The sequence below is a fragment of the Sturnus vulgaris genome, chromosome 3, assembly GCF_052056855.1.
Source record: "Sturnus vulgaris isolate bStuVul1 chromosome 3, bStuVul1.hap1, whole genome shotgun sequence".
NCBI lineage: Eukaryota > Metazoa > Chordata > Aves > Passeriformes > Sturnidae > Sturnus > Sturnus vulgaris.
Window position 1 is genome coordinate 112189614 of NC_142245.1, and position 25724 is coordinate 112215337.

At 48.2% G+C, this 25724-nt stretch overlaps 1 protein-coding gene across 1 annotated transcript in view; it reads left to right on the top strand.

Annotated features, from left to right (window-relative positions):
* The first annotated feature begins 794 nt into the window (after positions 1-794).
* Positions 795-25724, top strand: part of XKR6 (XK related 6) — a 213314-nt gene continuing 188384 nt past the window's right edge. Inside the window, exon 1 of the mRNA XM_014886503.2 lies at positions 795-1559. Coding sequence (XP_014741989.2) covers positions 835-1559 — 725 coding nt within the window. The 5' untranslated portion in view covers positions 795-834. The remainder of the gene's footprint in view (positions 1560-25724) is intronic.

Consider the following 25724-nt stretch of genomic DNA (forward strand, 5'->3'; position numbering starts at 1 on the left):
GCTGGACTCGGTGATGCCAGAGGTCTTTTCCAACCTAATTCTGTGATTCTGTAAGGGAGCTCCAAGAAAGCTGGAGAGGGACGTTGGACAAGAGCATGGAGTGACAGGACAAGGGGGAATGGTTTTAAATTGAAAGAGGTCAAGGCTAGATGGGATTTTAGGAAGAAATTCTTCCCTGTGAGGGTGTTGAGATCTGTGAGGGCAGAGTTTGTTCAGAGAATCACAGAATAAACCGAGCTACAAGGAACCCACAAGGATCATCCAGCCCAACTCCTGCCCCTCCACAGGAGCATCCCCAACACTCCCATCTGTGCCTGAGAGCGTTGTCCAAGTGCTTCTTGAGCTCGGGTTTGGTGCTGTGACCATTCCCTGAGGAGCTGTTCCAGTGCCCAGTCACCCTCTGGGATCAGCACCTTCCCCCAGTAACCCACCCCAACCTTCCCCTGACACAACTCCAGGCCATTCCCTGACTCCCGTCCCGGCTCAGCACGGAGCAGAGCCCAGCGCGCTCCTCCTCTTCCCCTCACGAGGAAAAGTCGCAGATCGCGGTGAGGTCCCCGCTCAAGCCTCCCGTTCTCCAGGCCTCACCGCCGTGAGCTCCCCGGGCCGGGTGGGACGGGGCACGGAGCATCCCCGAGCGGCGGCCGCTGTCCGGGCTGTGGGAGGCGCCGCTCGCTCCGGTCGCTGTCGCCGCCAGGCGGCCCCGGCCCGTCCCGCGCGCCGCGGAAGCGCCGCCCCCGGAAGCGGCGGGCGGGGGGAGCGGGCACGGGGGGGGCAGAGCGAGCGAGCGCCCGGCGAACGGGCCGGGGACGCGGCGGCGGCGGCGGCAGCAAGATGGCGGCCAAGTCGGATGGCGGCGGCGGCGGCGGCGGCGGCGGCAGCGGCTTCGCCCAGCTGCACAACCTGGACGAGGCGACGGCGGCCACGGGCGGCGGCGTCGGGGCAGCGGCGGCCGAGGTGGCGGAGGAGCCGGGCGCAAGCAGCTCCTTGCACATCTGCCACTGCTGCAACACGTCGTCTTGCTACTGGGGCTGCCGGAGCGCCTGCCTGCGGAACCTCTTCGGGCGGGCCGCCGCCACCGCCGCCGCCGAGCCGCTGGCCCCGCGCCCCCCCGCCGCCGCCGCCGAAGGGCCGCCGGAGGGCGGCGAGGCGGCCGAGCGGCCGTGGCTGGACTGCCTGTGGATCGTGCTGGCGCTGCTGGTGCTGGTGGGGGATGTGGGCACGGACCTGTGGCTGGCGCTGCACCACTACGGCCGGCGGGACTACGTGTGGTGCGGCCTCACCCTGGCCTTCGTGCTGCTGCCCTCGGTGCTGGTGCAGATCCTGAGCTTCCGCTGGTTCGTGCAGGACTACACGGGCGGCGGGCTGGGCGCCGTGCAGGGGCTCAGCAGCCGCGGGCCGCCCATGATGGGGGGGACCGCGGGCCGGCGTGGGGGACCCGCCGGCGGGGTAGGAGGAGCCGGCGGCACCGCCACCCCCGGGGCGCAGCGCCTCTGCAGGATCTCCGTCTGGGTCTGGCAGTCCGTCATCCACCTGCTGCAGATGGGGCAGGTCTGGAGGTAAGGGGCGGCCGGGGACTCCGCCGTGCCCCCGGCGGGGCGGGCGGCGCGCCGGGTCGGGGAGCGCGGCCGCGGAGGGGCGGCGAGCGCCCGGTGCGAGGGGGACGTGGGGCAGGGTCAGCTCCTGGTTTGAGATGGACGAGGGACAGTGTCACCTCCCGGTTTGAGATGGACGGGGCACAGTGTCACCTCCCGGTTTGAGATGGACGGGGGACACTGTCACCTCCCGGTTTGAGATGGACGGGGGACAGTGTCACCTCGTGGTCCAAGGTGGACGTGAGTCAGTGTCCCCTGTGGTCCGAGGTGGGTCGGTGTGCGCTGGCCGAGGAGGGGCTCGTGTAGGTGGGTGTCAGCCCCTGGTTTGAGGCGGATGTGGGTGACTGTCAGCTCGTGGTCCAGATGGGCATGGATCAGTGTCACCCTCTGGTTTAAAATGGGTCATTGTCTCCTGGATGAGGTGGGGAGCTCTCAGCTCGTGGTCCAAGATGGACGTGGGTCAGTGTCACCTCCTGGTCCAAGGTGGACATGGGTCAGTGTCACCTCGTGGTTTGAGGTGGATCAGTGTCATCTCCTGGTTTGATGTGGGTCAGTGTCATCTCATGGTTTGAGGTGGATCAGTGTCATCTCCTGGTTTGATGTGGGTCAGTGTCATCTCATGGTTTGATGTAGGTGAGTCCCCTGGACAAGGTGGGGCAGATGGGGGTCAGTGTCACCTCGATGGGCTGAGGTGGGTCACTGTCCCCTAGCTGAGGTGGAGCAGATGGCCATCACTGTTACCTCATGGTGTGAGGCAGACGTAGAGCAGTGTCACCTCATGGCTTGAGGTGGATCACTGTCCCCTGGCTGAGGTGGGACCCATGGGGGTCAGTGTCACCTCATGATTTGAGGTGGACATGGGTCACTGTCCCTGGCTGAGGTGGGGAACATGGGGGTTACTGTCAACTTGTGGTCTGAGATGGACATGGCTCAGTGTCACCTGATGGTCTGAGGTGGTGGTGGTCAGTGTGGTGCTCCCCGTTTGGAGAAGGAGAGGAGATTTGGGGGTTATTCCAGCTTTGAGTGAGGAGAGACCCAAAGGGAGGAGCAATTCCCATAAGATGAGCTTGGGGGGCTGAGGTGGGGGACATGGGGGTCATTGTCATCTCATGATCTGAGGTGAATCCTTTCCAGTGCTCCCCATGGTGGAAGAGGTGCCAAGGTCCCTCTTGTGCTGAGGGAACATTTGAGGGGAAGAGAAGTTCCCCCAAAATGTGTCTGTGGGGCTGAGGTGGGAAGAGTGGTGTTGGTTGGTACAAGCAGGACATGAGATGGTGCTCCGCACGTGGAGATTTGGGGTGACCCCTTCTTCACTGAGAAGAGCCCCAAAAGGAGCAGAGATGTCCTCCCAAATGAGAGTGTGGGGCTGGGGAGAGGAGAATAGGGCTCAGAGCTTGGAGGGGGCACAGAACTGTGTCCATGGTGTGGGATGGAAGGGATTCTAGCTCCGTGGGAATGAGATGGTGCTCCACAGACATGGGGCAGGATGGGGAGGGTATCATGGAGCTGCTCTGGTGGGTGCTCAGGCTAGGGGTGACCCTGGCAGTGGCAGCGCTGCAGAGGTCGGTCCTGTGGCCCTGGGGGGAACTCACCCCACCACCCCTCTCCCGGAGCCAGGAAAAGACCCCATGGAATTGCAGGGGCTGCTCCAGAGAGGGTCTGCAGGGGAATGGAGCCGTGGCTGCCAAGCACTGGGATGTGCTGGTTCCAGAGGGCTGATATCCCCCTGGCACCGATGCCGTAGGGATGAGGAGTGAGGGTCTCATCCATCCCCGAGAGCCTCTCCCCAGCCAGTGCAGCGGGAGCGGGAGCTGCTGGCTCGCTGACTCCCCCTGAAACGAAGGAGCGGGCGGTGGGAGTGGAAAAACGCAGCGTGATGCCTCGGCTGTGGCTTTGGAGAAAGGAGAAACCTCCTCGGTGGGGACGGCGGCGGTGGGGCTGAAGGTCAGGGATAAGGGACTGTTCCCTGCCGGAGGGAGAGGTCCTGGGGTGAAGGAGACACTGCCCGGAGGACAGGTCTGGGAAGTGACCTCGAGCTCGGCAGGAATAAAACAGCATCCTTCAGTGCGAGCTGGAAATTACGTTATCCTGCCCAAAAAGAGAGGTGGGAGGAGGCAGGGAGGGATTCTCCAGGATGAAAGCCTGTGGATGCAAACACTGCCACAGAGATGTCGGGCTTACGGAAAGAGGTGGTGTAAGGACAGCTGTAAAAACCCGGCGTGGCCCAGCATCCTCTGAGCTGGGGCGCGGGTTGGTAACGTGGAAGGGGTGTGAGATTTTGGGGTGGGGGTAGAGGGACAGCTCTGGGTTGTGTCACGGGGTGGTGGCTGCACTCCCTCCACCCCACGGATGGGTCAGGCTGTAGGGAAGAGGCTCCAGATGGGGGTCACTTGGCGTTTGTAGCTTTTAAAATAATCCTTAGGGATCAACGATTTTATTTTCCCCAAATTTTTTTTTTTGAAGAAGCCACGGGGGTGGAGGAGAGGGGATCTGGTTGGAAGGGTGCGTGAGATGTGTACGTGGGAAATAAGCCCATGCGATCATGCAGTGCAACAGCAAATACATATTTCTTCTGCATCTTCAATGTCATTTGTGCAGCGTTCAAAGCACATTTGTTCTCAACTTCTGCTTGGGGGTTTATTCTATTTTTATGGGTTTTTTACGGCCGGGATTTGGGCTGGGGGGTGGCGGGAGGGGGATGTCTGCGGGTGGTGCGTGCGAGGATGATAAATTGGTCCGCGACCCTTTCTGCTGCTTCCCCTGGTACTCCCAAGTGCTGATCCCGTCAGCAAAAGCGGTTCTCAATGCAGATGCTCCTCTGGCAAGTTGGATTTTTCCTTTCTTGGAGTCAGGCAGAAGAAATGGTTGTGTTTTAGCTGTGCACAAACACCCCATGCCCCAGCCTGCCTGAGCGAGCGCATGGGGAGGGGGATGCTGAAGTGATGCCGGCAGGGACAGAGGGGAGTGCATGTGTGGGGGGCTGAATTTTGGGTAATAGGAAGAAACAAAGCTCAAGTTGCCCAGACTTTTCCCTGCTATGCTGATGCAGAGGAAAACAACTTGCTTCAGAGATTGTGCAGGGCTGCGAATGCCAAAGGGAAGTGACAAGGAGTGCTGCAGCCCGGATCACGTTAGGTGAAATCAGGGAGCTTTCTCTCCTGTTGATCTCTAATCCCACCAGTGCCCAGCTCCCGCTCTTTCAGGCGTGCTGGACAGCGTGGAGCCGACTCCCAATATCTGACCAGAGCCAGAATTAACTTCCTGGGATCTGTGGAGCAGCCTCCACGAGGGTGTCTTTTTGCATTCCCACTACAGCTATTACCAACACCATTAAAATTAATCTCGGATGTGGTGATGGGACTAACACTGAAACGCACTGCTTTGGCCACCTTTGCCTGTGGCACAATCTCTGCGTGCTGGGGAGAAGTTTAGACGTGGGGATGGAGGAGGAAAACCTAGGACAGCGTAAGTTCAGTGCGTAATGCTCCGAGCCTGGTTCCCCTGTGGGATCACGGATCCGCGCTGCCGCTGCATGGAGCGTAATCGGGATCGTACCTTACGTAGGGGATGGCGTGGGTGTTGCTCAGCAGCTGGGAGAGAAATCGTGGAGAATTGGAGGGAGGCAGGTTGGAGTAGTACAGGAATTCTCGTCCTGAATACATTAGGTAAATCTGCGTTTGGATTTTGAGGGATGACACAATTCCTGTGGCAGCTTCTTCTCGTAAATACTGGGAAGAGTCGCCAATAAGATGGTGAATAAATAGCATTTTATGGCAGAAATATAAATATACGTCGGGATCTTATTTTAGCAAGGCTGTCTCTTCATTTTGTCAGGATTGTGGGAGAAGCAGCTTGTTTTGGAGCAGTCTGGATGGGGGCTTTGTCTGTTTGTGTTATATTCAGAGGGTGGATCGTGACCAGGCAGGAGGGCTGAGGGGGCAGTGCAAGTGTGAGGGGGGGGTTAGTGATATTCCTGGGGTTTTTGTGTGTTTTTTTAGTTCAACTGGGATCTGGAGGATGTGTTAATACTGTCTGTCTATAGTGGCTGTTGGAAAAATAGTAAAAACATATGTGTGTGTATAGATATATATATATTTTGAATTCTTGCTAGAAGTAGTCTGATCTCAAATGGATGCCAGTAGTCTGATCTCCAATGCCATTCCCACCAATAAAGCTCAGCTCCTGGGGTTTTTACCTACATAAACCTACAATATTCACCTTTCTTCTCAAATCTTAGATTGTCTTGAGGTCTTAAACAATTCATCCAGACTATCCAAGAAGTGAAGGATGCCAGCTGGGTCTTGTTATGCTCATTACAGAGGTGCTGCAGTGCAAGCTGCCAAGGGCTGTTCCTTGAGGAGGGATGCTGTGGTTTTGCTGGAAACAGGATGGAAACAGGGCTGTTGCTTTTGCTGGAGCTGTTCAGCTCTGAAAATTCAGGAGAAATAGAAGTTTTGGTATCTTGAGTAGTTGCATAGGTTGTGTGAATGACAGTAGTGAATTTCCCCGTCTGCTGTACCTTTCCTTAACCTCTGCTGGAAGTGGGTTACTGGGTCATGGATGCTGCCCTGGAATAGGGGGTTTAGAGTGGAAAGTCCGATCCCTTGTGTTGTGCTGTGCTATTAAAGCAAACATTATTGGATTCCATTGGATTAACGGGATGTGGAGCTGAGCTAAAATGAATGCTGACCAGCTGGAAATCATTCTGTGTCTGTTAAACTATCAGTGATGGTGAGTTTTGGGACATAAGTGTGCTCTATTTATGGGGTTTGTTATTAAAACAGATGTGAAGAGAGATCTAGGAGAAAAACATTTTGTGCAAGAAAACCCAGTAAACCACAACAACCCTTGTCAGTGTTGTGACATTAAAAATTATCTTGTGTACGTACATGGTGAGAAATTCCTAACATTTAGGCAGAGAGTTGGCATCTTTTTTTATTAGTGGAAAGACCAAATCTATGAGCTGTTCATCTTCGGAGGTGGAAGGATGAATCAATGGGTTTAAATGCAATATGTGGCATTTTGTGTTGAGTGGGTTCAGTCTCCCCTAAAATACTTTGTCTGGGATGAACGTTGTGAGTTAGAGACACATTATTTTGGATAGTTTAGAAATACAGGCAGCTCTACAACCCTGAAGTTCTCTGCCCAGATCCCTCAAAGTGGGAGCCATCTGCTTGTCAAACAGCAGATGAACCAGAAGCTGCTGACCTAATGCTGCCTCCTTGTCTTGGTTTGGGATGTTCAGCTCTGTAGAGCCTTTCTGTAAATTTACTGCCTTCCCTGGCACGCTGGAATATTTTTTTCAGCTTTTTCTGGTTAGCTTGTCTGGCAGCTGAGTTTTTCCTTTTAGCCAAGTTTTAACAGCTTGCTTTTATAGTATGGAGTTTTGTCAGCTTTTGACAAGTTGGCAGAAGGAAGACATTCTGGGATAGATGATAAATATGTTCTCCCTACAAAATCAGGTCTGGGGTATAACTTTTTATATTTTTTTTTCCAGCGAGATTGTTCTCCCTTCCAAAAAACTTACCCATTCCACCCCCATTTCTGCAGGATCTCCTTAAGGAAGTGCTGGGCTGTGGGTGTAGAGGTCCAATAACATCTACAGAGCGTGTAGGTTGTGAGAGAGTGGAAATAATAATAATAATAATCATCATAATAACAATGGAAAAAGGGATTTATCCCTTGAGTGGGGTCTCTGTGGGTGGCGAGTGGTGGTGATGCTCCATGTTTTGTTGAGTGGTTCCCACTAGAGGGGGTCCAACCACAGATGTTGGAGCAGATCTGCCGGGCCAGCCTTGGGAGGGCAGAGATTTCACCAAACCTTTCCTTGGGAGAAACAATATCCTGCCCTGACCTGCTGGCAACTCCCCATCCCATGTGACCCAGTGTTTCTGCAGAGACAGCATGGCTTGGGCAGGTGGGGAGTGGGATTTGGAGGAGAAACTGGTTTGCTCTTGGATGCTGTTGAGGTGGTGCCCTGTGGCTGGGCAGTGACAGCAGCTGCCCTGGTTTTTTGAGGGGAGGAAAGGGAAGCAGAACTGCTTGAGTGACCTGACTTAGTTCTTACTGGAACCAGCATAAAATTTCCATGGCTTTCAAGGTGAAGACACCATTGCAAGTTATTTTGGGGACAGCATCTCCAGGATTCCAAGAACTGGAAGGGAAGTCAACTCCTTTGAAGTTGGGTTGCAGGCTGCTTTCCTAAATGCTCCCACCCATGTGGTCCTTGACCACAACATCCCTTTTCAGCTGTTCAAGCTGAACTCCAGGAAAAACAGCTGTTTGTTTTTTTCCCACTCTCCCTATGGCTTTATCTCCAATGCCAGTGGCAGCCTGACAGTGCCTTTCCTGGTGGAGGAGAGGCAGGGTGCCAAGGGAAGGAGGAAAGATGGTTCACCATTTTGTGTGTGTTAAAATTCCAGGCTCTGTATTTTCCACCTTTCCAGACACTTCCATTTTGCTTTCAGCTGCACTGAGCCAGCTTTATTCCTTGCAGTGGTTCTCCTCTCGGAACAAATGTAGGTTATTCAGGGAGCATTTTCTTTTAATGAAAAGGATGGAGGAAAAACTGATGGTGATAAAGCATCTCTTTGGAGGAGAGCTACTTGCTCTGCCTTGAGACTGCAAGGAGCAGAAATGGGACGTGAAACATGTAATTTTCCTTGGGGAACGAAGGTGAACCTGTGGAGAAGTCTGGATCCCTCACACAACTTCACTCTCTGCTCATTTTACTTTATTTCCCATGAATCCTGACTTGATTTTTAGCACCTGACTGTAGTGAAAATGAGCAGTAGTACAAGGCAGTGTTTTAACACCTGGAAGCTTTTAGGCAGGAGGAATTGTGAGTCAGAGTAAGGCTTTGCTAGAGAGAAAATTAAATTGTAATTAAAGGCGTAAGCAAAGAACATGTGCCAAATATTGTCACTTCATTGACCCACCTTCTTCTGATAGTGCTGGGATTCAGAGTGATGGCCAAGCATACTGTGGTGCTCTAGGGCACTGAGATGCTTTTCCAAACAGGATCCCAAGAAAATGAGGAAAGATATTTCCAGAGGAGCAGGATCTTTAGGAAATCCTCCAGCCTAGCAGCAGTCTGGTGGAGGGAGGAACACGTTGTATTTTTAACCCTGTGGAGTGGAATTGCTTGATCTTTGCAGGGCAGAACATCAGGCACATCCCATATCCTTTGGGCTGCAGTGTCAAGGATGCTCCCAAAATCTTCTGGATTGTGGGACTCAGCATTTAGCTGTGTACCAGGAGCAGCCCATTGCATCTCTCCACAGATGGATTTTTATTGTTATATTTTTGTCACTCTCTCTACTTGAGATTTTCACTTCCTACCACCTTGTATTCCAGTTTTAGCCTGTGTTTGGTTATATGGAAATGCTGTAGCAAAAGAACCACATTTAGAGTGCTGAGGAGGAGTCTCAGGAGTTGGTATTTGTCCATCCCTGAACAAATTTCACTGATGAACTTTCGTTATTTCAGTATAAATGGGTGGTTTGGTTCCTTACTTGCATATCTTGAACAAGGAACAAAATCAAGTTTTGGCCAAGAGACAGAAAAACAGAGCAAAAGGCCATCTCAAATGTGTCCCCAAAACTATAATGGGACCTGAAGACTGTGCTGCTCCTCATGTCTCCTTTTTTTGGAAATCTGTGAGAGCTCAGGTTCACCTCTGAAATATTCACAGTCTGTCCTTAAGTGACTTCAGCTGCACAGGAGATCTTTTGCAGAATTGGCAGCTTTGTTGAAACCTCCTGTATTCAAGCCCAGAGCCTTTAGCATGATCTCCTCTTCCTCTGCTCCGTTCTGATTTGGTTTACCTGCAGCAGGATTTTGGCATACCAAATAAATATCCCTGTGTTAACCATGGAATAGAATCATGTCACAGGATGGTTTGGGTTGGAAGGGACATTAAAGACCATCCTGTTCCACGTGCCATGGGCAGGGACACCTTTCACTGTCCCAGGTTGCTCCAAGCCCCATCCAGCCTGGCCTGGGACACTTCCAGGGATCCAGGGGCAGCCACAGCTTCTCTGGGCACCCTGTGCCAGGGCTTCCCCATCCATACAGGAAAGATTTTTCTTTCCCATATCTAATCTCAATCTCTCCTCTTTTGGTTTAAAACTGTTCCCACTTGGCCAAGCACTATCTGTCTGTATAGAAAGTCACTCTCCCCCTATTTTATACAGCCTCTTTAAGTACCCCCCTTTGTACAGGATGGGCTCAGGGAACAGGCACATTCTCCCTGTCCCATGGCAAATAGGACTAAGACAGGAATCTCTCCTCAAAGCTGCCTCTCAGTGCCCTGGAGATGGTCAGTGAATGGGCACTGGGAAAACCAAGCCTGTTGTGAACAGGTTTAAATGGACACTGCAGAAGTCTCAGCTTTCAGTGCTGGAAAACTGTCAGCTGCTGAGCTACATCACCTTTTCTACCTTCACAGGACTGCTTGGTGTGGGAGAAGTTTCCCATAAAACCCCCACCATTTTGGCAGAACTCTTACTAAAAACTCCTCAGGAGCCATGATGCAAAAACTTCTGGCAGCTGGAGCTGCCTTTATCACTTTGCTAATTAAACCTGGGGGAAAAACTCAAACCTGAGTGAGGGAGGATCATGTCCAGCTGCCAGAACCTCCCTCAGCTCATGGGGTTCTGTGGGGTTTTCTCTAGGGACAGGGAGCAGGATCATGTTTTGCTTCTTTGATGGACCCTGGGCATGACAACTCTCCAAAAAAATCCAGGAGATATGAACTCCCCCATCCTTTCAGTGGGGTGGCTCAGGATCATCTCCTAAAGCAGAGACATGTCACATATCCCTGTGAGTTCAAAGAGTTCCAGTCTCTGGAAAAATCACCATTCTCCCATTTTATCTCGTTAAAAAAAAGATCAGTTTAACTCCTCATGCTTGGAACCCCTACACAGGCAGCCCTGGATGACAGGATGGCAGAAATACATTGCCTGATCTACCAAACACAGAAGACAGCAGTAAAGCACCAGGAGTGGTTTTGAGTTTGGGATTGGAATTCATCCCAGTTATGTCTAAGCGAGGGAAAAAAGAGCAACGGAGGCCGATGTTGTTGAAGTAAAAATTGTAAAGAGTGGTATAAGCAGAAGGCATTTAAATAATGTAAACAGTCTGGCATGGGAGGAAGGATGGGAGGCATTCCAGAAACAAAGGGAAAATAGTTTTAAAACATGGCTAAAAATACAGCAACTCTTGAATTCCAGAGATTATCTCAATTAGTGCTTTTTCAATATATCTTTACAACAGAATTGTTGGAGTTCACAAAAGATAATGGAGGCTATGAGATACGGAGAAGTGATATTAATTTGTTTAATTAAAAGGATGAAGGGCTCCCTAAAATAAGATTCACTTATCTTCTGTTGCAGGGAAGAGCGAGGTTATATTCAGAAAAGTGCAGCTCATGGCACTGTAGTGTGGAGAAAGCATGGAGAGAGCCAAGGCTGGGAGGAAGAGCCCCTTCTTCAGCCTCAGCACTTCCTTACTCAGTGACTTTCAACAGCAAATCCCTTCCCATGGGAATTATGTGCTATTAGAGCAAAATGGGATGATTTTACATTTCCAAGAGGATTTTGTTTGATGTTCAGAGAGCAGGAATTGGACGTTTTTTGTTCAACAGAAAATCAAATACTCAGACATCAGAGCTTTGAGGGGCAGGAAAACACGGTTTAAGCTGGGAATCAGTGTGTGTGGAGCTGTGCATGGATGTGCTTGATGTCCTCTGACTCCAGAGGTGTGTGGCACATGTCAGAATTTATGTCCAGCCTCAGCATTGGGTGTCCATCCCTTGGAATAGGGGAGAAGCATGCATGGATATCCAGCTGGAAGTGTAGGGGGAGACCATAGGGGCCAGGGAGCAGAGAAGACCCTCATGCAGATCTAAATTAAATTAACCCCCCTGGATGTATATTAATATGTTAAGTAGCACTAAGCTCTGTATCCCAGCTCAGCAATATTTCAAGGCACTTTATTGCTTTAATGGAGGGATAAAATAGAACCTGCAATTACAGTAATTTTTCTAATTGAATATTTTGCTTTATTCTTTCCCTTTCAAAGCATGACTGTAAGTACCAGCCTTCATAAAGCTTTGGAAATATTTATACTTTCCCTCTCTGGCAATGGGTGTAAACATGCTTTTTCTTGGGCAGACTGTTTGGGTCCCTCGTGGATGAGGAGCAGAACAGCTCTGGAGAGCAGTGGGCAATGCATCTTCCTGTGCTCCTTTTAATCATGAAATTCTGGGATGGTTTGGGTTCAAAGGGACTCTAGGGATCATCTAGTTCTAACCCCTTTCCATGGGCAGGGACACCTTCCACTATCCCAGGCTGCTCCAAAGCCCATCCAGCCTGGCCTTGGACACTGCCAGGGATCCAGGGGCAGCCACAGCTTCTCTGGGCACCCTGTGCCAGGGCATGCCCACCCTCACAGGGAAGATTTTTTTTTTCCCAATACCCAAACTAACCCTACTGTCTTGCAGTTTAAAGCTGGGAAACACTTGTTTCCCATCAGTGGAGAGGGGGGAATGTGATGTTACAGTCCCAATGTTTTCTGTCATTCTGCATGGGCTTGATGTGAATGTCAGGTGTCTTTTTGATTAATTTCTTGTCCGTGCAGGGGTAGTGGACAGTAACAGCTGTTATTCCCTATGTTTTCTGCCACCTAAACTTTGTTTGGGGTGGAGGAGGGGTAAAGCTCCTTCAGGATCCTGCTGGAGCAAAATGGAGATGGTTGGTAAAGGCAAAAGCTGAAGGGCAGAGTCTTTGCCCAAAACCAGCCAGGTGAGACAGTGGTGCTGACAGCAGGGACAACGGGGAATTAAATTCAGAAGCTGATGGTATAATTGGGTGTCAGTTGAGTTTTTTGAAGTAGCCATTTTCAGTGGCACTCTTCCAACCGAAGTTCCTCCCCCCAGCTCAAGCCTCAAGCAGGCAGCAAAATGCAGCTAAATTAACGTCATAATTGCGTTGTGCATTCCGTGTGCTGAATCTCGGGTTTAAAGAGGGAGATCTGCTGATACTCCCTCCATGTGATGGGATGCTATCAGTTGGAAGCTGTTGGCAGTAGCTGTCTCCTCGTCTAAAGGGGACTTTTGATCCAATAAACTGCTTATCTCGTGTAGTTGTCCTTTCATCTAGCGTGGGTGGTGTGTGACTGCTGATGGAAGGCGCAGTATTGTGGCTCGTTTATGAATATTAATTAGAAATGGAAATAATTTGGAACAGTGTGCACCGACGGCTGCAGAAATCCATCAGTTCCTCCCTCGTGGAACAATCCCAAATGCAGGGAAGGAGCCTCACGTTGGGGTGTGAAGTCACCACACGGAGTCTGTCACGCCGACACGTCGGTGGCGCAGCGGGAGGTTGTCTCGGGGCTTTATTTCCCGGAGTTTGTCACGGCTGGGCTGGGGAAGGAATGGTTTCCTTGGGAAAAGCTTTTTCCTTGGGAAAAGCTGCAGCAGTGCCTTGCCAAGTCATGTGCGTCCGAGCCAGGGCTGGAGCTGGAGGTTGAGGCTGTGCCTGGGCACGTGGCTGTGCCCAAAGGCAGCGCGATAAGGCTTGGGCGCCCTTGTTTTAGTGAAGGACACGCTTTGCTCCTGAATGCTTAATCTTACCTTAGTCCTTGTCACTCCGGGCCCCTTGTCACACGCTGACGTAAATGCATCGTGCCACTGACGCCAGGAAAGGCTCCAGCCCCAGATGTGATGCAGCTCGCTCTGAGATGATACCAGAGCCCTTCAGTGAATCTCAGGATGGTTTGGGCTGGAAGGGACCTTAAAGATCATCTCATTCCAACCCCTTGCCATGGGCAGGGACACCTTTTCCATTTTGTGGTTCCATCTCAAAGTCCAACCATGTGCACTGATCAAGGATGGAGCCCTCTTCATCTCACTTGTCAGGAGCTCATCCTCAGAGGCCACATCTTTTGGGAGCTTGGTAGTGGCAGGATTTCCCCTCTGGCCCTGAGATGGGCTGGCACAGCATGGCTGTTTCTGTCATGTTAAGCTTTCCTGGCGTTTGGGGGAGGGTGGCTGCCTCCAGGATCCCAGCTGGAATGCTTCTGGTATCAGAACCATCTCTGGTACTTCTTGAGGTGAGGGCTTGTAAATTCTAAGGATGGTCCTGTGCTAGTTGAGGGTTGAAGGCAACAGCTTCCCTGCTGAGTAGACAAGGAGGAGCCCAGAAGGATGCAACACATCAGGAGGAAAATGCTTCCATTACTTAAAGTTAATTTCAATTTTTTATGAGAGTGTGGGTTTGTTTTTCCAAGCTGATGGAGGTGTACCCAGCCTGTCAGTCTCCAGCAAAATCCACTTCTAGCTTTTGGACATGGCCATTAAATTTACCTGTTTGGGACTAAATTTATTTTATGACTCCTGTGTGTGCACCAGTAGTGGAGGCTAGATCCCTTCATTGGATTAGATTGTCATTGTCATCTTAGGGAGAGTTATATTCAGTGGGCTGCTTTGGAATTGATGCTTAGGGGTGAATCCCAGGTGAGGAGAGCAGAGAAATGCCAAGACATGTCATAAATCATGGGATGACAGAGTGGTTTGGGTTGGAAGGGACCTTAAAGCTCATCCAGTTCCAGTCCCCTCCGATGGACAGGGACACCTTCCACTGTCCCAGGTTGCTCCAAGCCCCATCCAGCCTGGCCTTGAATGGTTCCAGGGCATTTAGCTGAGACCCAAACACTCTTGTCTTTGTGGGCTCTCCTCCTGCTGGTGGAGCAGGATGTGATTTGTTGCTCCTGCAGTTTTCCAGAGTCATTTGCTCTTTAGGGAGGATCCTCTGGGCTTAAACTGGGATCATCCTTGGGAGCTCAGGACATGCATGAGCCAAAAACGTGCACTTCTGGGGTCACCCATCATCACCCAGACCCATCCCGACTCTAATTTGTGGGTTAATTTATTTTTAAAGCGAGCCAAGTAATTAACTGCTTTCCTTTAAAACTCCTCGGAGCCCTTCAAACCAGTGCTTTAAAAATGGGTTGATTATTCCGCTTTCTTCAAAGCGCAGGGTATTAGGAAAAGTCGGCTCCTGCAGGCACGATCCTCTGGCAGCCCAAGGCACTCCAGGGGTGCTGTGCCGTGTCACACACGCTCAGTGTCACAAATCAGTCGCCTGTGAGTGCCACTTGCTCTAAGTGGGGCATGACGGCTGTCACAGGGCCGGCTCCTCCATCCTCACCTTCCCTTTGGAATTTGTTCCCTTCCCCCGGCGTGGCTGGCGTTGGGCTCTTTGAACCAGCACAGGCTTTGCTTTTCAATCGTCAGCTTTAGATCTGGGATAATAAAACATCAAAGTAAACCAGATTGTTGTGGATACAGGAAAAAAAAAAAAAAAATCAGGACACTCAGTAGGACTTCGGGGAGTAATAAATTTGTTCTATATTTAATCTCGTATTTATCGCAGTGTCAGTATGAGACCACTTCATTTTACTACTTTAACTGTAGCTAAGAATAACTGAATCCTTGAAATATTGAGAAAGTGGCTAATACCTGGTGGTAGCTGATGGGATCCAGCTTTAATAGTTATTGATTGGCTTCAAAAAGCTCCCAGTAATATCACATCTGAGCTACTGTATGTTGGGAGTTCAAATCCTATCAGTTATTTAAGATTAGAAGTAATTGTAGATTTGCAGCTTAATCGTCCCTCAGTACGTGAAGCCAGCCAGGACTTCAGGTGTCATTTATAATTTTGTAAAAAATTATGGTTGATCTACCCTGGTTTTATTGTGGGGAAATCTTGGCATCCCTAAATTAAGATATTCTCCAGCATTTCCTCAGCTTGCTGTAAAATTGGTGTGGCTTTTCTGATGGAGGTGCAAAGCCCAATTTGAAATCTGTTTGTCAGGGAGTGAACACGAGGGACAAATGATCCCTGTAGGGTTGGTCTTAGTGCTTGGTCCTTTCTCATAGTGCCCTATTGTCTCAGAAGGGGCTGAAAAAAACCCACATATCCTCACAGGAAAATAAAAATTATCACTAAGTAAGAGGAATATCTTCCATCCAGAAATTCAGGAGAGCAAAAAATCAGATTAAACATTGCTTTTGAGTACTAAAATTCTGCCTTGGGTAACCTGACATTTACCTGTGCCTCAGCAGTGCTTCAGAACAGCATCTTTAATGATGCTTTATTACCATTTGTGTTCTTAGTCTTTGTTTTACTGCTCTGGAGTTTCATAATCCCATTTATCAAAACATTTGGGGTTTTGCTGTTTCTTTTCTCCCTGGTATGGCTTGTTGCACAATTGGAGCTTCATTAAAGGCTCTCATTATTTTTTTATTTTTTTTTTGGTTGTGGTCAAGCTCTGCCTGCAATGAACCACGGAATTTTCTGTGTGAACACACAGATCTCCCTGTAATTCCCTGCTGCTCATTTCACCAGGAATCGGCTCTATGACATTCCTGGGAAGTGACCAATTCTTTATCAGCGAGGGCAAATTATTTATAACTCTTTTATTTTTCTTGTTGATATTTAAGTGTGTTCTGAGAGGAAAAAAATGACAATTTTTCCCATTTCCTACAATTGTCGGGAGCAGTGTAACTTCAGCGGGGAGTTTGAATTCAGAGGTGAAGTTGAATTTCTGGTGGCTTTGCCAACTTCTTTGCCTGGGACTGGATGATTTCCCCCTTTTTTTTCAGGGGATTAGGGGATTTATTTGTGAAGCAGCACTCCTAACAAAGGTGTCTGAGGCACTGGGAGGTTCACACTCCTCCATTTACTTTAAATGAATTGCTTTTGACATCTTGAAACTGGTTTTTGGGGGGGAATAGTGAGGAAATCACACTTTTAATTTGGAATATATATTTTGGAATAATTCTGGTGAGGAATTTCAAGTAGGAATTGGTGAGTGAGGATATACTAATTGAAAAATTATTATTTAAAGCCGATTCCCACATGGAATATGGGTGTCCCTGGAGCAGAAAGCTGTTTAAGGATCCTGACTGCTGGAGGAGCCAGGCTGGGACTGGGGAATTGTGCCTGTTTGGGATCTGGTGCTGAGTCTTTGTGTGCTGCTGTGAGGCTCATAAAAGACCACAGCCCTAAATAAAAATGCTAATGCACACATTTATGGTTTTTAAGTTCACTTCCAAGCCAAACCATTCCATGATTCCATGATATTTAGGGTGGATATTCTGCCTAACACTGCTCCTTTATGGTCAGCAAAAGGGTCCTTGCCTTGCTCTCACTTTGCACTGGATATAAGATTAATTGGTTGTGTGAATTAACTGAGGACTAAGCTTCATTAGGCTGCCATTATCAGTGCATTTGTATTTTCCTGTCCTAAATCCTCAGTGAAAACATCTGTTAGTCACTCAGAACAGGAGTGTGCATTCTTAGGAACAATTTCACCATTATAAAGCTGGAAATTTTTACCAATCAGACTCCTTTAAATATACTTTCTTCTCTTCCAGTCCTTTTTCCAAGAGGAAAGCTTTCAGTAGGACACTAAATCTGTGTTAACTCTAAGGGCAACTTTGTGTTTCTTGTTTGTGAGGCAAGTGGGACTCTCTGATACCTGCCAAGAGCTCTGAGATCAGGTGTGTCCTGTCCTCCTCCCTCAGCATTGCCCCTCATCTGTTCTCTGCTCTTTACCCTTTTCCTTCCATGGCAGTGTGTTCAACTTTTCACAGAATCCTTGAATTGTGGAATCGTTAAGGTTGGAAAAGACCTCCAAGACCATCCAGTCCAAGCTGTGACTGATCCCCACCTTGTCACCAGCCCAGAGCTCTGAGTGCCACATCCAGTCATTCCTTGGACACCTCCAGGGGTGGGCACTCCAAACCTCCCTGGGCAGCCCCTTCCAAAGCCTGACCACCCTTTCCATGGAGAAATTCTCCCTGAACTCCAACCTCACCCTCCCCTGGCACAGCTTGAGGCTGTTCCCTCTCCTCCTGTCCCTGTTCCCTGGCAGCAGAGCCCGACCCCCCTGGCTGTCCCCTCCTGTCAGGGAGTTGTGCAGAGCCACAAGGTCCGCCCTGAGCCTCCTTTTCTCCAGGCTGAGCCCCTTTCCCAGCTCCCTCAGCCTCTCCTGGGGCTCCAGCCCCTTCCCCAGCTTGGAAGGTATTGTTTTCTTCAGTATTGTTGAAATTGGTTGAAGTGCTTTACTTGGATTCTTTCTTGTCCCCAAACCTGGGGGCTCTGTGCAATCAGTGCCTTGAGTTGCTGTGGTCACTTGCTTTTCAACTGAGTGGCTCCAGGATTTGGCTTCTCACTGCATTTGTGGAACTGAGTGTCAGAAACCCAGGAACTGCAACATTTTATTAACCACAGGGTCAGAGAATCACTAAGCTTGGAAAAGTCTTCTAAGATCATCCAGAACAACAGCACTGCCAAGGCCACCACTGACCCCTGTCCCCAAGTGCCACATCCACACAGCTTTTAACTTTCACCAGGGATGGTGACTTCTGCTGTCCTGGACAGCCCCTTCCAAAGCTCGACCACCCTTTTGGTGAATAAATAGTTCCTAATTTCCAGTCTAAACCTCCCCTGGCACAACCTGAGACCATTTCCTCTCATCCTGTCACTTGTCATGTGGGAGAAGAGACTGACCCCCACCTGTCCACAACCTCCTGTCAGGTATGTCAGGCTTTAGAATTTCCTTTGATCCATGTCAGTTTTCTTGGATCACCTAAGAAATGGGAGACTCACCCAAGGCTGACTCTCCCTGCCCTTCAAGCATCATCTGCTGGGGTTACCTCAGCAAGTTTCAGGTTTTTAGAGCTTGGGTACCTTTGGCTTTTTAATAAAAGATAAGATTCATAATAGAAATGCAACTTAAAGGCCTGACAAACCAAGGCTGCTTTTGCTGAAAGTGGTGTTACTGGATTTCAGAAAAGCTTCCTCACAGGAGGAGAGAATGACCATGAAAATTCCCCATCCCAGACATAAAATTTGCTCATTTGCCCATGATTCTCATGATAACACAGAAATTATTTGCCCATCAAAAGGTATCTGTTAGTCTTCCTAATAATAGGAATAGAATTAGAAAAAGGAATTCCTGCTTTAAGTGAGGCTGTTTACCCAGTTGTGTGGTGTAGCCGTTATTTTCCTCTATGCACTTTCCCATTCAGCCCCAGCAGTGAAGTGTCAGATACACCTGAAACCTCTGGATTCAGTCAGCAAAGTCAGCTTTTGTCAGTTTATGATCTCACACTCTTTTTTCCTAACCTCACAGGAGATCTGTTACCTGATAAAGTTGTATCTCTTTGGGTCAAACCAGTGGGATTATCTAAATGAGGCTGTTTGTTCTGCTGTCCTTCCCGACCTGGCTCTGCTCTGCCTTTGATGGGGGCCCTTGCTGAGGTGTCCTGCACTTGTTCCACCCGTGCCTTTGGTGAATTAAAGAAGTAACTCCTGTGTGTGAAAGAACACTCAGTGTCCTGAATGGTTCAGGGCTCAGGGTGACAGGGATAACCAGCTTTTGTGCACAGCTCCCTGTGATCCCTAATAACTGCTGGAATTAAAGGAAGGAACCACAAAGCAGCAGCAATGTTTGGTGTTTTTAAAGTAGTTCTGATTTAAGCATAAAATACCTTTTTTTTTTTTTTTTTAAAGCTTTATCAGTTACTGAAAACACAATGCTTGAAAGAGCTTTTCTGGCAGCATAGGAAAGTACCTTCAGAGATCTCAGGCCAAAGCACTGTGCAGCTCATTATCTTCTTTCTGATGGCGAGCAGAAAAGAGCACAGCTGGCCCAGGAAAAGGGGTTGGATCTGGGCAGGTACATCCTGATTTTCCTCCATGCCATCATTGTGGCTTTAAATGTTCCTGAGCAGGAGGTGGTGTGTGTTTAATAGCCCACGATGGTTGCTTTAGTCTTTTGAGGGGCTTTGGAACTTGGCAAAATTTTCTTTACTTTTTTTTAAATTTTGCCTTGCTTGGTGTCTCCTTGCTCTTTTCATTAGGAAGATTCCCACATATGGATCTTCCAGTGGGAGGTTCCCTGCTTATGGCAGGGAGTTGGACCTGGATGATTTTCAAGGTCCCTTTCAACCCAAACCATGCTGTGATTCTGTGAATTCTGAGGGCTTGAAACTGTTTTTCTGCGAATATTGAGAGTGGGACAATTAGAATTGTTTTATTTGAGGCTTTTTTAATTTTTTGGGTTTAGTTTGTTTTCATGCACATTCCTCTGTGGAGTAGGGATTACTTGAGCTTTACACATAGTAAGTTATCCTGAAGAACTAAAACCAGCAGGGTGAGTTTGTGCCCTTGCAGAGAAAATATTTCTGCAACAAAAACCTTTCCATAGATTAATTGTGGACACTTTTTTTTTTTTTTATTGAAGCAAGGTACTGTATATTCCAAAGTCAGTTTTCCAGCTTCAGTGTGGTGTCAGTGTTGACAGTTGGATTCAATGATATTTTTATTGGGTAATTATGCTTTGTGTGTATTGGACTTGGGGAATATGTATAGAGAAAACACTCTTGTGCTGTCAGAATTTTTAGTGTGAATGTGTTATTTACTCTGCAGTCAAAGGTGTATTAGTGAGAAGGATTTTATTGAATCATAAAATCCTGGGATGGTTTGGGTTGGTTTAGCTCCTCTAGTTCCAGCCCCCTGCCATGGGCAGGGACACCCTTTCTAGGAGGTAAAATTGCATTTTAAAAATGCCTGTGCTCTCTACAGCTGGTGCACAGAGAGCTGAGCTGTGAAGAGGAGGGAGACCCAAGGAAAACAGGATCCCTTTGAATCAAATCCTGCCTCCCAATGGGATGCTCATGCTGATGAGCAGGGGTGATTTTACACCAGGAACAGCTTCAGCAGCAAAGCTCTTCTCTGAGATGAGTCATTAGTTGTGGTTTCTCTCTTTTTTCTCATATTTTACCACCTGGAGTAACTCCCTACAGGCTCTGGGGAGAATTGGTCCCTGCAGATTTCTCTGCAGCAGGTTGTGATCCCGACTCTGAGATGTAAGGCAGGATTTGAGGAAAAATCCTGGAAGGGGGCAAGCATTGAGAAGGGAGAGTGGGCGTTGCAAGGAGATGGGTTGGCGAAATATTTCCTGAGAGGGTACCAAGGAGTGTGATAATGACTGATCTCAGAGGGGATGGTTTAAAAAGAACAGCTCGTGTCTGATTTCAGCCTCTGGATAATGTGGTTTGGCTCATGCCTTGGAGCTGGCAGTGCAGGAGCAGCTCAGGGTGCTGAGCTGGTGGATGAATTGAGGAATATCATTGCTTCAACAAGAGGCAGCATGAAGTCTTGTGTGAAGTTCTTCTGAGTTTGTAAGGGCAGCAGACGAAAGGAAAAAGCATTTGAATTCAGGATCACGAGAGTTTTCTGTGATTCTGCATTGTAGGAAGGAAAATTCCAAGCGGCTGCAGCCTTTTAATTTAATGCAGTTAATGGCATTTTCCCATTAAATTAATTTATTTTCTCAAATCTTTATGATCTTTAGGATTGTTCACAGCAGTTACTCAGTGCATAAAACTTGCATGTCTCTTCATACAATTATGGAATGGTTTGGGTTGGAAGGGACCTCAAAGATCATCTCATTCCAGCCCCTGCCATGGGCAGGGACACTTTCCACTATCCCAGGTTGCTCCAGCCTGGCCTGGGACACTTCCAGGGATCCAGGGGCAGCCACAGCTTCTCTGGGCACCCTGTGCCAGGGCCTCACCACCCTCACAGGAAAGACTTTTTTCCTATCATCTAACTTAAATCTCCCCTCTTTTAGTTTCACACCATTCTGGTATCTCACTTGTAACGTGATGCCCTGAGCTGCAGGTGCCTTCCCAGCCCTTTGGAGCACACAGACCCCAGCCCTGTGCTGCTAATCCACCTGCTCTGCCTGAGCACTGAGCAGATCCCAGGGAGACTTTTCATCTCCAGCAGGATTGCAGGCCACAGACCTCGTGTTCTCCAGGATGTGAGCAGAGTGTAATATTGATTGGAATGCTTACTGTAGTTATTTATTGCCTTCATTAGCAGGGAAGAGATGAGAGACTATCACAGTGTATTAAGTTGTCCCAGAGACACCTGGATAGTAAATTATAAATAAACAGTCAACAGTGGAGTAGAACTGGTGGAAAGCTGGGATGGTCAATGTGAGGATCTACCAGTCAGGCTTTTTAAATCACTAAAGTGCAGATTCAGCATGGTTATTGCTTCCTGTGGCTGGTAATGCTGTTTTAAGGGACTTAAGTGTCTGGAGACGTGGTTTGACTGAGCTAATTGAGGTCCATCTTGAGATGCCACTTCTCTTTTGCACAGCACTGAGACTTTGGATAGGTGTTTTCGTAGGATTTCATCAGACATAAACCCCCCAAACTGCTAATTTGCTGTAAACATACCCTTCCAAGGAAGGGAAAGATTGAGCTAACATGATAATATCTCTGGATTGATGAGAGGCTGGAAAAGGGAGGTAAAAACCTGGGTAGAATAAGGAGAATTCCTTGTGCTGCTTATTCCATTTCCTTCCAGTTTACCACCAAATAAACCTTTGTTATCCTGAAGGAGATGATTGTGTGTGTGCTGGTATGGGACTGTAGCATTTTTAACTGTACTGGTTATCATGGTTAACTCTTGGAATCAGTGATCTTACAGATCTTTTCCAACCTTAACAGTTCTATGATTCACCCAGCACTCAGCTTTTACTGGAGCCTTTTGAACCCAGAACCTGCCCAGAGCCCAGTACTGCAGCTGTGGGGTCTTTTATGATAAGAAAAATAAAACTTACATGGCCAAAGGGACCTCAGAAAAAGCTCAGTGACAGAAGAACCAGTTGAGGACAGCAGAATTGAAAGTGGCCAAACTTTTTTGGTTGCTTTTATTTGTATTAACTATAAAAAAACCCCAACAAACCTACAGTCCTGCTTTACTTGAAGCTGCTGTGACTCGTAAATAAACCATTGAGCACTGTGTTCACAGCCTAAACCACTGGAGATGTATTTAAAGCCATAAACCCTGTTGCTGCACTTGTATTTTTGTTTTAAATCCTGTTTGTGCAAGACTGTTAATTTACACAGGGCTTTACAAACACAGATAAGACACTTTCCCTGCCCATGTAACTCATTCTTAGAGGTCTGGGCTTCCTAAATTAATGCTTTGTCCAGGTATTAGGCCATCCTTTCATTTCCTTGTGTATCCCTGTGAGCAATCCTTGAGCCAGAGCCTTTTTATGGACAGACATTCCCTCACCCAAGGGAGTTCTCATTCCCAGCTGGACACTGGGCTCTTTTTTTTGGGAGTAATTTTGGGGTGCAAAGTTCAACACCCAGGGTTGAATATCCAGGAGCAAACCCAGGCTCTTATTAATCCCCAGCTCTTCATGTTCTTGCATAAATAATACCTGAGTGTGACAAGCAATGATTAAGACATTGTACATTTAATAATGACATTTCTTGGTATTTCCTCCTCGATTTGGGAAGGATCATCTTTATGCTGGAGGCACGGGGAGTTCAGAGCATCGTAGTTTTCATCTCCATCCCACTGGGTGAGGGATGGAGCTGAGGATTTCCCCTTGCTGGAGATTGCTGGTGCTGTGATGCACTTCAGGCAGCCTGAAAAGCCTGAGTGTTTCCTGCAGGAGATTGTCGTGTTCTCCTGGTGCCAAATGGGTCAAAACCTCTGCCGTGGTGGTGGCAAACTGTGGAGCTGGCAGGGGAAGGAATAAATCAGGGAACGTTCTGGGGAGATGATCGTTAACCAGCATTCATGTGTAAAACGGCGTCTAGACATTCAAACACTGCTAATAGCCTTTGATTAACCATTTTTGTTTTGTTCTTGCTCAGTGTGTTAATCACTGTGATTAAAATGCTTAGCCACCATGGAGCTAGGCGTTGGATAAATTAGGAAGTAAGCAAATCCAAACAGATGGGGCAGGGAAAATTAGTGTCTCTGGCAGGGCCAGTGTTAGACAAGGCAGGGCCAAGGAAGATTTAGGGGGAGACCCTAAATAATCTAAGAAAAGCAAATTTACATTTGCAGTGGGCCTGCCAGTTCTCCCCACCCTGCTGCTCCTGTAAAGCTTTGCTTCCTCGAGCCTTTTTTCTCTGCTTCTGGAACTCACCTGGCCTGTCAGGTCCCAGGATGCTACAGCCAGGTTTGGAATCTGCTCTTTCCTTTGCACAAGGACATCCCAAAATCCTTGTGGGGTGGGTCCTGTGTCCCCTGCTGCAAATCCGTGCAGACAGGACTTGTGAGAAGGATCAGCCACTAAATTCTGGCTCAAGACTGGCCCAGTTTCTACTTATTTGGTTTTTTTTTTTCCTTTTCTTTATAGCAATAGCAAAGGAGTGTTGGTGATGTTTAACCCCTCCTCCACCAAACACGAGTGGGCACCATCCCTCAGTGGCACAATGACTACTTTAAACTGTTGGGATTAGGGCAAAAGCCTTGTCTGCTGCAGATTTTCAAGGAAGAATGAGGGCTGGAGAGGGTGGGAAAGGCACCTTGCATTACTTTTAAAATCAGGAGCATTGTTAAGTGCTGAGATGCATCAAAATTAGCACCCAGTCATGTAATCTGTAAAGAGAAATCACAGATAAAATAGGTGAGCACAGAGGTTTCCCTGTGGTAGGTTTGGACAAAGCAGGAATTACCTGAAGCAGGGATCATCCATGGAGGTGATGGGGAGACCACACTCACAGCCCTCTCTGTTCTTCCTTCCCCTTAATCTTGTTTTCTGTGTAACTCGTTTTCTGGTAGAGCTGTGGAAAAAAAAAAATTAAATGGGTAGTTTTGGTGACAGCAGGTTTTGGCCTGTTATATGCTAGGATCTGTAGCTAGGATTTCCAATTTCCCCTCTAATCAAAAGGCTTCCTAAACCTTTCAGAAGTGCTCTCCTGGGATGACTGCACTCACAGAAAGGCAAGTGCTTTGTTTCTGCTGGTGTCAGTCTCTTCAAAGGTACCCAAAGCTCAGCAGAGCCACCAGGCCAGTCCTGCTCCTCTCAAAGCATCACTGGGGATATGCAGTGCACAGCTCTTCCTTTTCCAAATGCCCCAGCCCTGAGGATCCTGGGATATTATGGGGGGAAAAGTTGGGAAGTCTTGGAGTTTCCTCACTTACAAGAAATGCTGAATTTCATCTGAGCCGGTGTTCAGTCACTGCCTGTGTGGGACTTCTCAGGTGAAGTTGAATTTTGTTCTTGTATTTTTGTCGTGCTAGAAGGATTTTTATTCATAATCACAAAATCACGATATGGACAGAGTCCCTGGCAGAAATCAGGTGTTTAATGGTCTCTGAAGGTACATTCCTCACTCCTGGTACTCTTTTAAGACCCCAGGCAATACTAAAACTCCTTAAGAGTTACTTCTCTGTTTGATTGATTTTGTTTGTTTGGATTTTTTGCTTGTTTCTGCTTTTTTTAATTTATTTTTTATTTTCCCATCCCCTCGATTTAGTACTTTGTTTCATGTCCTTACATGACCATCCAGGGGAGGTTTAGGTTGGATATGAGGAAAAGATTCTTCCCCCAGAGAGTGGCCAGGCATGGAACAGGCTCCCCAGGGAATGGTCATAGCTCAAGAAGTGTTTGGACAACACTCAGCCTTGGAGTGGGATTGTTGGGGTGTATGTGCAGGGCCAGGAGTTGGACTCCATGATCCTGGTGGATCCCTTCCAACTCAGCATATTTGATTATTCTACCTCTTATTTAATATTTCTGATTTCCTTCATGACTAAGCACAGCAGTTTTCAAGCCTCATAAAAATCTTCACTGCCTGTGCTTCCTTCCTTACACTGCCCTTACTTTCTTGCTTTCATCTCCTTTTCTTCCCCCCTCAGGTCATATGTCTGTATGCAGGAAAGCACAGATAGGGCTAAGTAAAAATGTCTTTTATACCTGAAATATATGAGAAGCCCTTAGACTCAACACTGTGTCTAAATATCCCTGAAAAGGTTGGGCTTATTCAGCTCTCCTCTAAGGCGATTGAGACATGTGAGTCTCCAGCTGAGTGTGTTAAGCTCTGCAGTGACCACACTTCCAAATATTTTATTTGCAGCGTGTTAAAGTTTTTTTTTCAGCAAGTGCTCTATTGTTATTGGCAGGAAAATGCTGACATATATTTTATGTAGCACATCAGATGTGATCCAGACTCGCTTTGCAGAGCTGAGTAGCATTGCTACGGCCAATTGTTCGACACAGCGT